Raw genomic sequence first — 11,902 nt, forward strand, 5'->3', positions numbered from 1 at the left:
ATCTTCGCAGATCAGGCTGGTAGGCCATTGTCCAATCATTGGGTCTGTGTGAAAACGTAAAGAGCGTTATGGTATCGGTGTGAACGCGTTCATAAAGCAGCGTGTCCCCCCCCCCCACGAGAAGTCACCTCATAACCTGTTACTGCCATCAAACTCCTGTCACTCCTTATCGCATTACATTGCAGTACATCATGGGGCTATTCGGAAAGAAAGACACCCCTAGCAGTCCTGCTGACGATGTCGACGCCATTGTCGAGGCTCCGGGCAACGATCCGGAGAAGCAGCAGCCCATGCACGACGAGGAATCCCACACCGCACTTCCGCAGATGCCTCAATCCACAATGCCTATAGATCCTGCAATGGAAGCTCGAGTGCTGAGGAAGTTGGATCTTCGAGTGCCGACCCTGTTAGGATTTCTATGTATGCTGGTCCCGTTTCTTATTCATCTTCCACTGTCGGTCATCATTCCTCTCGCTTCCGAGCCCGATACACATATTCTGGATTTCTAGCTTGACATGATTTATCGTCTTTTCTGAATCTTCGTCTAATTGATAGAACTCGCACAGATCTCTTATCGCTGCTCGATAGGAGCAATATTGGGTAGGCTTGATTGCCATGCACTCGACATTTAGCAGTACCCATCCGGCTAATGCGGGCAACAGAAATGCGAAAATCGCAGGAATGGAGGAAGATCTTCACCTCACAGGAAACCGATACTCATGGCTCTTGACCATCTTCTATATATCGTACACTCTGTTCGAATTTCTGGCGTTGATGTGGAAGATCATGCCCCCACACAGATGGGCGGCTATTACCGTGTTGAGTTGGTATGTTGAAAATCGACTTGTGTCTCCTATATTCTGAGACACAGTCTAATGCTGTATAGGGGCATTGTGGCGACCTGTCAGGCTGCAGTGCAGAACTGGGGCGGGTTGATGGCTCTGCGATTTCTGCTGGGCATGTCGGAAGCCGCCTTTGGTCCAGGAAGTCCGTACCTGCTATCGTTCTTTTATCGCCGTCATGAGCTCGGACTCCGTTGTGGCATGTTCTTGTCCGCAGCTCCCCTGGCGAATACTTTTGCAGGCGCTCTCGCTTACGGTATCACCTCCGGACATGCCAAGCTAGCAAACTGGCGATTGCTGTTCCTGGTAGAAGGGAGCCCGTCACTCTTGGCCGCCGTTCTGGCTTGGTTCTATCTGCCAGATCACCCGTCATCCGCCCGTTTCCTGACCGAAGAGGAGAAGGAGGTTGCGCGAGCCAGATCTCTTCGACGGAGTGGTGAGAGCGAGCGGGTGACTGGGATCGACTGGAAAGAATTGGGCCATACTTTGCTGGATGCGAAGGCATGGATCCTGGCGGTACGTTGTTTCCGGTTCTAGTCAGGTTCTGTACGTGAGGTATGCTAACGACTTCTACAGTTCATGTATTTCAGCTGCAACGTGAGCTTCTCGTCGTTGCCTGTCTTTCTGCCCACGATCTTGGAGGATATGGGATTCACTTCGATCAACGCCCAGGGCCTCACGGCGCCACCGTTCTTTGCGTCCTTCCTCGTGACGATCGCCACGACCTGGATTGCCGATCGGATCCAACAGCGAGGCTTGGTGATTGCGTGTGCTTCTTTGGTCGGCGCTGTCGGCTATGTCTTGCTTGCGGTCTGTGACTCTGTCGGTGTTCGCTACCTTGGCGTGTTTCTCGCCGCTATCGGGGTGTTCCCGTCTATTGCTAATATTCTTCCCTGGGCTCTAAGTATGGAAACATCCCCCTCCAACCGACGATCAATGCACTAACGTGGTTATATAGACAACCAAGGCTCGGACAGCCGACGAGGCATGGGAATCGTCATTCTCAACGTCATCGGCCAGTGCGGGCCCTTCCTGGGAACCAATGTGTTTCCCTCCGGTGATTCGCCTCGCTTTACCCGGGGTCTGTCGATCTGCGCAGCGTTCATGTTTTTCAACACGATTCTCGCACTGTCTCTGCGAGTACTTTTGGCATGGGAGAATCGCCGTCTCGATAAGCGGTATGGTGCAGCGGCGGGATGGACAGCTGGGAGCAAGGATGATGCCGCCGTGGGGGAGGAGAATTATGGGGCAGGATTTCGATATGTGTTATAGTGTTCAGTTCTAGCGTGATTGCTTTCTCGGTAATTGTTGCGGTGACGAAGTCATGACTTATGACAGGACTGAAGTAGAATTCTTTGTATATAATCGACTTGCCCGATGTTGGAATCTGTGTGTTTGTCTAAAGGAGGGGCGCAGTTATTCCCACAGCTGAGATATATCCATCCCCGCTACCGAGCAGCCCGAAGCGTGGGGTGGGGTAAATTAGAAACGCATGATCGTAATCCGCCTCGTGGCCCGCAGCCTCCAGGGCCAAGTATCCCGAGGGGCATATACCTCGATAATGTCCTCCGTCCCTCCCTAGCTTGGCGCGGTCTGCTTTCTAGGTATGTATTTCTCCGAAGCCCAGCAACTCGTTTCAGAGGCTATTCTAGCTCTACACATAGCATGGTTTTCAAACAGAAACAGGGAGAGCTAACTCCGTCATGGACGAATGCATCCCTGCCCACTGTCTCCGGTCCGCCTCACCAAGGCGCGAAGCCACATCCAACCCTCGTGCCTGAAGTAAGCGGTAGATGCCCTGGCACCACCGAAATCCCGTCTCGTCGCGACAATCCAAACAGCATTTCGACAAGACGGACACTGCAAATAGGACCGCATGCGTCGAGGACATCAGGTTCCTCGGCTGGAGGTGATAGGCCACCGTGCGGTAGATCTCGCGCGTGGGCACGCGCAGTACCACCGGCGGCGCAGTCGCGCCATTATCTCCCTTGAGAAGAAGTGTCTCAGTGTGATAGATTAACCTACGAATCGTCATCGCCACGATCCAGTAGAGGAGATAGATTTTGGCAGTCCCCAGGTCGGCGAAATCGTAGGGCGGGAGATTGAAGGGATCATCCGGCAACGGGGAAGTCTGCGGCTCATTATGTTCATGTCGCAGTGTGATAGGATCACAAAGTGAGGGAAGATGATCCTCTGGGTGACGGCGATCGCCCTGGTCATCCGGCCAATATGTTCGAAGCCGTTTCGCCAGGTCGAAGCAGCGCCGGAGTAACACTCGGGCGGCTGCCTGGCACTCCGAATGAGGTTGGCGGGAGCTCGTGTCAAGGCTCCGTTGCAGACGAGCGGTTTCGGCAATCAGGGCAAACATCGCGTCCATGGGGCCCTCGTTCTGATCTTGCGTGGAACATCCCCATTCCATGTTGTCAAGTACCGACGGTGTCGTTGTGATGCAGAAAGCCTGCACCTACTGTTAGGTCATATAAAGTGGCTGACACGATCCCGCCATTGACTTACTGCGGCCCACTTCTGTCGAGTGATCATCGTCTGTGTAAGAGGTTGATCGGGAGCATGTTGGAAGGACGGATGATTAAGAATAGCGGTCGCACCCCGTATGTGAGCGAAGCTGTTTTGCAGAGCAGCATCGCCAGTTTGCATTGTCTGCCGTGCAGAGCTCGTGTTAATCTCTATCTCCCACGTTCCCCTGGTCATTCACATTACCTCATAGGTATGAAAGACGATAGTAGCATAAAGTAGAAGATGAGGCGTCGACGTGGCCTTCTGCTTGAGCCACCCTGCCATTAACCTCAGCGCATTACTGTACAACTCGATACCGTGGCGGGCCAATGGGCTATCGTTGGCTTTCCTGCCCAGGAACGTGCATACGAATGCCATGACTGACCGGTCTAGAAGCGCCGACTCGCCCGTCAGGGAAGGGAACCGGGCCATCATGAAGTACCAGCTATCGTCCCGTGCATTGAGATCATTAACATTGTCGTCGGATGCGAAGAAGGTGGTCATGAATGTGGAGAAGAGCTGGGTTCGCACTTCAGCGCCCAGATTCAGGGTTGCCGGCAGGGCAAGCGGTCTCAGTTGTCCGAGCCGCTGGGTGACTGGTCTCTTGCTGCTTGCGCCGGAGTCATCGATTCGCGTGATGAGTGTATGGTGGAGAAAGTGCCGGTTCGTCTCGTAGCCAAGACATAGCGTGCCTCTCTTGACGCATCGCGCGCACTCGGGTTTAGCAAGATCGCACTGGTTCTCGGTGAGTGGGGGGGAGGATATCAGTTACTGCTTTGCGGGCAGACTCGATAGGATAGCAGAGAAATTAGACTTAGATTGGACACATACTTTGACCCTCCGCTGTCTGCAGGTTATGCAGCCTTGGGATTGATAGGGAGACCCGCCCATCCTCGGGAATTACCTTGTCGACTTGCGAAGTTTCCAAATAGCAGGCGTCTCAGGATGTCCAGGGAGGTGGGAAAGCGCAAGGAGAACGAATCGCGGATTGGCACTCCAGCCAGCCTTCACTTTGGTGACAGCCGGTAGGTGATTGTGCTTCATCGTCCTTTTGTCCGCAATAGCTGAGATGACTCAGTAACGGGAATGTCAAGTAAGTTCGCCAGAGATCTTGTCTTGTCGAACACGCTTGGTGGAGTTGATGGAGTGAAGACGACATCAAGATCGAGAGAGGGTCGGGCGGGGATAAGCCCGAACGACAGGCGGCGGGGGTTGTCATCCCCGCAGCTACTTCAATAGCAGTCTGCGCTGCGGAGTGCAGGACAGTAACTTGCATACGTGGATACTCCGAATCTGGTAAATAATCCTTGACTAATGGCAAAGACCTACCGTAGGAAGTCAAGAACTTGGTTCGCTCACCTTAGCAGCCCAGACCACTCAACCGGAATCCTTCCATGTCGCCTATCTGCATGCAGCATCAAGCCTGAGCAACTTCCACAATCTACTCAGCCCCCCAGCCCTCAGCTCCTCGCAGGTATAGCCATTTCTAGGCTAGCGTTTCCTGTAGGGTGACTGGTCGTAATCCCCCCGCGAAGTTAATCTCTAGATGACTTGACTTATTCCCAGGCTAACTACTCATTCATGTCTGTCTGCTGCAATGCAACCCTGCGTCTGCTGCGCTTGGTCCGAGTTTCCCCTGATAACTGCCACTGTCATCATAGGTCAAACCGATGATTAGTGACTTGATAGATGTCATCCAAATCACAAATATCGCAGTACCAACTTTCGGTTAACGATCTTTGCTGCCCAAAAATGACTCGGTGGCAACGAAGTTGGCGGTCTGGTCTGGCTGTTGCTTGGTCAATCAATGACCAAGTCAGCTAGGTATACTTTTGGGCTCCTCAGTCAATCGCGCTTACTCACGAGACTAGAATCTAATAATATGGACAATGTATACTTCAGGTGGGTAACGGTGACGGCAGGTATGTAATTACAAGCAGTGCTGCATTTATCCCGATGGAAAACAGATCTCAAACCATCTTAGGGTAATATCCGCCAGCGTTCACTGAAGCTATTTATAGGAGTGTGTACTGTACATGCATATGGCACACAGAAAAAAGAGACTGCTGCCTTGTCTGCTGACGTGCCTTCTTCTTTATGTCTCTACCTTCTTCAGATGGCTCATTACTTGGGACCAGGTCGTTCCCCTCATACACCGCTCGAGCTGTTGTAGAAGTCTGTCTTCCTCTTGAGTATCTCCATTATGCTTCTTACCAATTTTTAAGGCTTTTTTGGTCCGGACTGGTCTAGAATCTGCTACTACCCCGGACCCTTATGATTGCAAAATGAAGCTCTAGAGCAACAGTCTCATCTGTCAGCCCTGCAGTGTCTCGTATGTAGCTTGAGCGACATCGACACAGTGCCGGTATGATATCTCCCACAAAGTACCTACGACGTATGGAAATCCAACCAGTTGAGAGACACTGATAATGCTAAGGGCCTCATCTCTTGATCTTAGGTTTTTGCATGAGCCACCAAAGCATGCAGAGAGATAGGCGAGAAGAGGAGGTCTTCCAAAGATATGCTGCTGACGCATCCTGTCCCCTGTCAAGGATTCGTTTCCCAACGCTTGGTGAGGAAAGACACTTCGCCCCAGATCCATGCTGCCCAAAATTCCGTGGCCTGCAAAGTGGAAGATCTCGAAATTGGACAGTCGGTCCAGAATGGCATTGGTGTGGTCAAGGGCCGTCACCGTTGAGGTCTAATCCTTTGCATGATGGCTCAAGAGCCGCGATTCCGATATCCGTGAAGGGGAGACTGGCATGGCGGGGATTTGTGCCATGAAACCGAGGAGGGCACCTTTCGCTGCATTTGCTGGGATCCCTTGGTGTGTTTTTCCTCTGCGGGAGTGGAGCAAAGACTTGACAGATAACATGTAGGAGATTAGCCGGTCAATGACTGTTCCATTTTCATCGACAATGTTGTGACATCCAGCGGCATGAATTGGAAGTGTTCTGTTCACCAACTGGTATTCACCAAATATGTGGCCATGTCTCGTCTCGAAGGAGATGAATCTCCTAGCCAGACCGGGATATGGTTGTTCTAACTCAGAGAGATCCGATTGCATATTCAATTGTAATCCTGCGATGACCACGCGGCCATTTTCCAGGATTGCTAATGCCTGGGCAGGCATTCGGCCTGTGTTCAGGGCTACAGCTGCAGCCAAAGCGCCAATTCAGACAAATCCTAAGCTTTTCTTACTTATTCGTATCTTCCATTGTGTGTGGCTTGAGAGTCGGCAGAAGATCCACGGCCTGGCTCATGGTCTCCGCTGCTTCTGAGTGGCACCCGTCATTGGACAAGGTTATTGCTCGACGTTGCACAAGGCTCGTACGGCATGATGATGACAGATTCAAGATTATCGAGCCTCCGCACTCGTTCCCTGTAATCGTGACATCTCTGACGATATGTTTCGTCACCCGTATGCGTGAATGGCGCTCAAACCTTTAAGGACGTCTCCCTAGAAGTTATACATAAGTGCGACTCTTTGAATTATGATAGCTTCCTTTATATAGTTATCACAAACTGGTAATTGATGTCCAAGTGACCTGTTGATTGTTCGAACTAAACAATTGCCAGATTCGCTACCATATTCGCACACTGACTGTGGTCTTCCGGGAGTGGATTCAATAACTCCCTGGAAGTTGCAGCAGCGTGGTTTAAGGGACTCTCTCTCGACATAAACTCGGTTGCCTCGGCCAATGCGCAGTGTCCGCGATACAGATCGCACCTTCGTCCTTGATACATATATCTTTGAATGACAATGTATCCGAGTGGACCTAGACATTCTGATCGGTCAGGGTGACTTTCTGCCGCGAGCCGTACAGACTCTTGTCCCAATTCAGCTGCTCAGTCAAGACCCGCGGCCTGTTGGATTTCTTCGTGGCGGCCCACAAAGCGAACGGCCAGAGCACGGATAAGCGAAGGTCTCGACGCATGTTCTTCGGGCATTCTGTTGACTGCCCTCTCCAACATTTCAATCCATCTTGTCATATCTCTAGGCTTTCCCCGTGAGTCTATACCTTGAGACCAGCATTCTGCCCATCATTGATGCACTTTGACTCTTCCTTTCTAGATTTTCGCCTACCCCCCACTGGTGCCTTATCTCGGGTGCAATGCGTGTAGTTTGTTGCAGAGTTAACAGTTGCTATCAAATACGGGCCCTCAAGCGCCTCCAACCCGTTCTCGCGGCGGACTACTAGCAGGACTTCATCTCCGATTCGATAGGTAATCTGTGAATGCGAGATTATCAGCCATAATTATCTCAGGCAGTCAAGTCGCGAGCCATAGAGGAGAGCACTACGCCGCGTAATGCCTTAATTGGGTGTATAGTCTAACGATAGATCGCTCATCGTCTTGACAGAAAGTATGAACAAAGCATGGTCCCGGTGTTCCAATAGTCAATTAGTCTCAAGGAAATAAACTGCAGCCTGGCGCGCTGCCTCGGTTGCACTTACGCCAATCATGGTCTGCAGCTTTCTCAGCAGCATGGTTTTATCGGCTTGTTGTGATCATCATTGCCGCCACAGTATTTGTTGGGGATTTGTCAGTTTTGACTCGCGTCGAGGGCGTCGAGCTATTTGTGGCCGGGGCAGTATATGTTCGTAGCCTATTGTCCACTACCTACTACTCTTGCAGTTTCTACACACCAATGACACGATCTCAGATATGCAATCGTTGTGACTGTCCACCTTTGTCACCCAAGACAAAAAAAAAAAAAAAACAGAAGTTGAACCCGATACAGTACCTCGGAGAAGTATGCGCAAATGCCCCGGAGAGAGCTAAGTACTGGATCTGTCTGTATGTTATCACGGGAGAAGGATTTGGATAAGCCTTTCCCCGCCAAGCAAGTCCTCTTCTTCATAGACAGGATATGCAGTCGAGTTTTTGACACTGGTCACTCCATCAAGCATACGACTATTACAGCTGCGCAATTCCTCACTATTGATAGTATAGTCACCGCCGTGAAGATTTCTTGCCCTACGCTAGCACTCTCTCACCCAAGCTAGTCGCACCAACGCAAACCATGCGACCAGAACTTTGAACATCACAACACAGTGACGCCGTGTTGTCCTTTCTCACTCCAGCCATCAACCCAGTCAACCCAGCTCAATTCATGCTACAACCCTGACATCACAATGGCCGAAACACCAACCCCGAACCCCGAACTCTACGGAATCGTAGATATGGGAAGGTGCGCAAACCGCAACACTACATCACCCCTCTACCCCTCCCCAAACCCCCTCACCCCACCTACAGGTAGAAAAGCAAGAAACTAACCAGCACAACAGCAACGGCATCCGCTTCTCGATCACAGACCTCTCCCCGCCAACCGCGCGAATCATGCCCATCATCTACCAAGACCGAGCGGGCATCTCACTGTACGACGCGCAATTCTCCGGGGAGGAGCGGGGCCCGATCCCGCCCGCAATCATTGAGCAAGTCGTCGACCGCCTCGTGCACTTCCGCGCGACATGCAACGACTTCTGCGTGCCAGACGCCAATACCTACGTGCTAGCCACCGAGGCGACGCGGACGGCGCCAAATTCAGAGGCGTTCCGGGCGCGGATCCGCGCCGCCACGGGCTGGGACGTCCGGTTGCTGTCGAAGGAGGACGAGGGCCGGATCGGGGCGCTCGGCATCGCCAGCAGCGCCGCCAGCGTGGCGGGCATCGCGATGGATTTGGGCGGCGGGAGCACGCAGATTACCTGGGTCTTGGAGGAGGATGGGGTGGTGACCACCAGTCCCAAGGGGTCGTTCAGTTTTCCCTACGGGGCGGCGGCGTTGTCGCGGTTGTTGGCGGAGGCACAGGGGCGTAATGGTGGTGTGCAGGCGCTCAAGGAGGAGATGGTTGGCCAGTTTCGGGAAGCGTATAACCAGCTCGGGGTACCCGAATCGTTATCCCACCGCGGCAGCAGCAGCAGCAGCAGCAGCACGGGGTTTAATCTGTATCTCTGTGGCGGCGGGTTCCGCGGCTGGGGATACGTGCTGATGAAGGCGGCGGCGTTGAAAAGCGAAGAGCCGTACCCGATCCCCATCATCAACGGGTTCCGGGTGCGCCGGGCGGATTTCGACGACACCGTCTCGGTGCTGGATCTGGTTGGCAACCCCGATGCCGACGGAAATGCAGACGCAAGCCGCATCTACGGCGTCTCCAAGCGGCGGGCCTCGCAGATTCCCGCCGTCGCCGTCCTGGTCGATGTCATCATGGCCGCGCTGCCGGACATCTCGCACATCCAGTTCTGCCAGGGCGGCGTCCGCGAGGGCTTCCTGTACGACCGTCTGCCGACGGAGGTCCGCGCCCTTGATCCCCTGCTGGCCGCGACGCGCCCGTATGCTCCGCCCTCGGCGCAAGTGATTGCGTCCTTGCTGCAGGCGGCACTACCGGCCACGCCGTCGCCTATCGCCGCGTTCTGTGCGCCCCCGTCCTTCTCGCGAAACTTGCTGGCCGCGCTGGCGAACCTGTTATATGTGCATGCCAAGGTGCCCCGCGAGTCGCGGGCGGCCGCCGCGCTGCATAGCACCTCGACGGGGATTCTGGCTGCTACGAACTGTCTGTCGCATGTCGAGCGGGCGCTGATCGCGCTGGTGCTCTGTGAGCGCTGGGAGGGAGACCTCGCCCCCACGGATGAGGTGTTCTATCGGCAGTTGCGCCGGTGTGTGTCGAAGGATGAGGCCTGGTGGTGTCGGTACTTGGGAGGCGTGGCCGCCATCATCGGCGATGTGTATCCTGCGGGACGGGAGCCGGAGGCCCAGTGGAGGGTTCGGTTTGAGACGGAGTGGAGCTCGGTCGAGAAAAAGAAGGGGGATCGCGATGTATTGCGTTTGAAAGTGAGGCGCGGGGATGCTGCTACGTCCGTGCTACAGGAAATACTGAAGGGTCGGGCGGAGGATTTAGAAAAGGTGGGCAAGAAGAAGAACTGGGTCCACGATCATGGAGTGAAGGTCAAGGTGGATATGTTGTCTAGTGTGTAGGGGGCAACGCTTCCTGGGACTTAACCTGCACAGTTGCAATCTACCTAGTAACCCGAAGATACTTGCTACGAAGACGTGATAAGCATCCATGCGATATCAACCGTGGGCATCGTAGAAGTTATCGCAGCTTATGGTGCGAAGCCTTGATATCGAGCTGCCTAGCTGACAGGGCCCGTTTATCATCGATGGCGAAACCGAGCACAACTTCGCCACCTGACTCGCCCCAGCCTCGAAATGCAGGAAACAGGATAGAACCCATCTACTAGATGACCACCGCACATAATAGCCACCAAATCAATAAACCAGCAAGGCGAAGAAACAGAACCAGCCATGAGAGACTGAAAATAGTGATGGTATTGCATCCCCAAGCATCAAAAGTCCGATTAAATCGTCCTCTTGCTAAAACAGCCATGTAAAATGAAAAACACCCGTCCACTCGTTTCCCCCCACGAAGATCCGTAACCGAAGGCGAAATCCGTCGTAAGTTGACACGGGGGGGCCGTGTTTTTGGATCAGATAGGTAAAAACGAGCTTACTCTAAACAGAGTAGCACTCGCCTTCCCACCGATCGCAAATACCGCATCATATCCTCAGCCTCTCGTTCACGCCAAAACCCGGGGAATCGTCGTTGCTCAAAAAGTCATCGAGTTTTTTTAAATCAAATTTCGAGAGGTTTTTTGTCGTGGACAATCCGTTTACTGGGTGGGGTTGGCGTTCATCTGTTGGTGCGGAGATTTGTGTAAGCGCTCTTTGCTCAGATAGCACAGCATTCCCTTCGTCTTGTTCTTCCACCTGGATGCTGCTGATTTCCACCATTTCCCCGTTGGATTGTTGAACTGGTTGATTCATACCTTGCGCTTGCCACCAGTGAGGGTGACGTTGACGAAGCGGCGGGTGTAGACGACGCGCTTGTAGGCACGGCCCTTGGGCTGCTTGGCCTTCTCCTGCTTCTCGACCTTGGGAGTGGCGGCCTTGACCTTACCGGCACGAGCGAGCTGTGTAGAGAGTTCAGGTCAGATATCTTCTATTCGGATGGAATCGTCGCCTTCCGCTTGTCGTTTTTGTGATGTATTCGTTCGACGGGCGTTGGTGGCTTCATGAGGGAAGAAGGGGTATGCTTACAGATCCGTGAACCTATATTCATCAACATGTTAGTTATTTCCATCCAGAACATCTCAGAATCAACGGGACATCATTTTCTTTGATACTTACCTTACCCATTTTGGCGTTATGTGATGACTTTCAAGAACAACGAAAGGGGATCTGTCGAGTTGTCGTCGAGGGGGGGCGGGAGAGCGATGGGCGATGGGGTGGGAATTTTCGCTGTTTCGTCGACGGCGGTTGCAAGTCACGCGTTTGTGCGGTCTTTGCCCCACCCCAGTATCGGTTAGCCCCGTTACATAAGGGTTGCATAGCCAGAAAGGGTCGCTGACTCAGTTTATGCGGGGATGTGCTGGGCATCCCCGGCTCATTGCTCAGTCAGCTATGCTGTGAACGATGAGTATGGACTTATCCCCACAGTTATCCAGGTTATCCAGTCTACGCTGAATGACTCCATCCTAGGTAAGTCT

General features: G+C 53.1%; 4 protein-coding genes across 4 annotated transcripts; 2 read left to right on the top strand and 2 right to left on the bottom strand.

Annotated features, from left to right (window-relative positions):
* Positions 1-191: 191 nt before the first annotated feature.
* BO97DRAFT_358959 (putative MFS transporter) lies at positions 192-2,140 on the top strand (the record flags this gene model as incomplete). The annotated part of the gene is made up of 6 exons (XM_025692298.1): positions 192-420; positions 567-600; positions 663-827; positions 887-1,358; positions 1,419-1,746; positions 1,801-2,140. 6 exons carry the CDS (start codon positions 192-194, stop codon positions 2,112-2,114), a joined length of 1,542 nt encoding a protein of 513 aa, XP_025556419.1. The 3' UTR covers positions 2,115-2,140.
* A 110-nt stretch (positions 2,141-2,250) lies between these two features.
* Positions 2,251-4,566, bottom strand: BO97DRAFT_358961 (Zn(II)2Cys6 transcription factor domain-containing protein). Its single transcript, XM_025692299.1, has 4 exons — positions 4,192-4,566; positions 3,561-4,101; positions 3,357-3,500; positions 2,251-3,300 (listed from the first exon to the last, which is right to left on the bottom strand). The coding sequence occupies exons 1-4, from the start codon at positions 4,245-4,247 to the stop codon at positions 2,515-2,517; spliced, it is 1,527 nt and encodes a 508-aa protein (XP_025556420.1). The 5' UTR covers positions 4,248-4,566; the 3' UTR covers positions 2,251-2,514.
* A 3,804-nt stretch (positions 4,567-8,370) lies between these two features.
* On the top strand, positions 8,371-10,421 carry BO97DRAFT_3518 (retrograde regulation protein 2). The gene is made up of 2 exons (XM_025691996.1): positions 8,371-8,550; positions 8,648-10,421. Exons 1-2 carry the CDS (start codon positions 8,495-8,497, stop codon positions 10,329-10,331), a joined length of 1,740 nt encoding a protein of 579 aa, XP_025556421.1. The 5' UTR covers positions 8,371-8,494; the 3' UTR covers positions 10,332-10,421.
* Positions 10,422-11,026: 605 nt separating this feature from the next.
* On the bottom strand, positions 11,027-11,552 carry BO97DRAFT_419512 (40S ribosomal protein eS30; the record flags this gene model as incomplete). The annotated part of the gene is made up of 4 exons (XM_025696564.1): positions 11,027-11,050; positions 11,183-11,326; positions 11,454-11,465; positions 11,544-11,552. 4 exons carry the CDS (start codon positions 11,550-11,552, stop codon positions 11,027-11,029), a joined length of 189 nt encoding a protein of 62 aa, XP_025556422.1.
* Between the last annotated feature and the right edge of the window lie 350 nt (positions 11,553-11,902).

This window comes from Aspergillus homomorphus (assembly GCF_003184865.1).
Source record: "Aspergillus homomorphus CBS 101889 unplaced genomic scaffold BO97scaffold_1, whole genome shotgun sequence".
Lineage (NCBI taxonomy): Eukaryota > Fungi > Ascomycota > Eurotiomycetes > Eurotiales > Aspergillaceae > Aspergillus > Aspergillus homomorphus.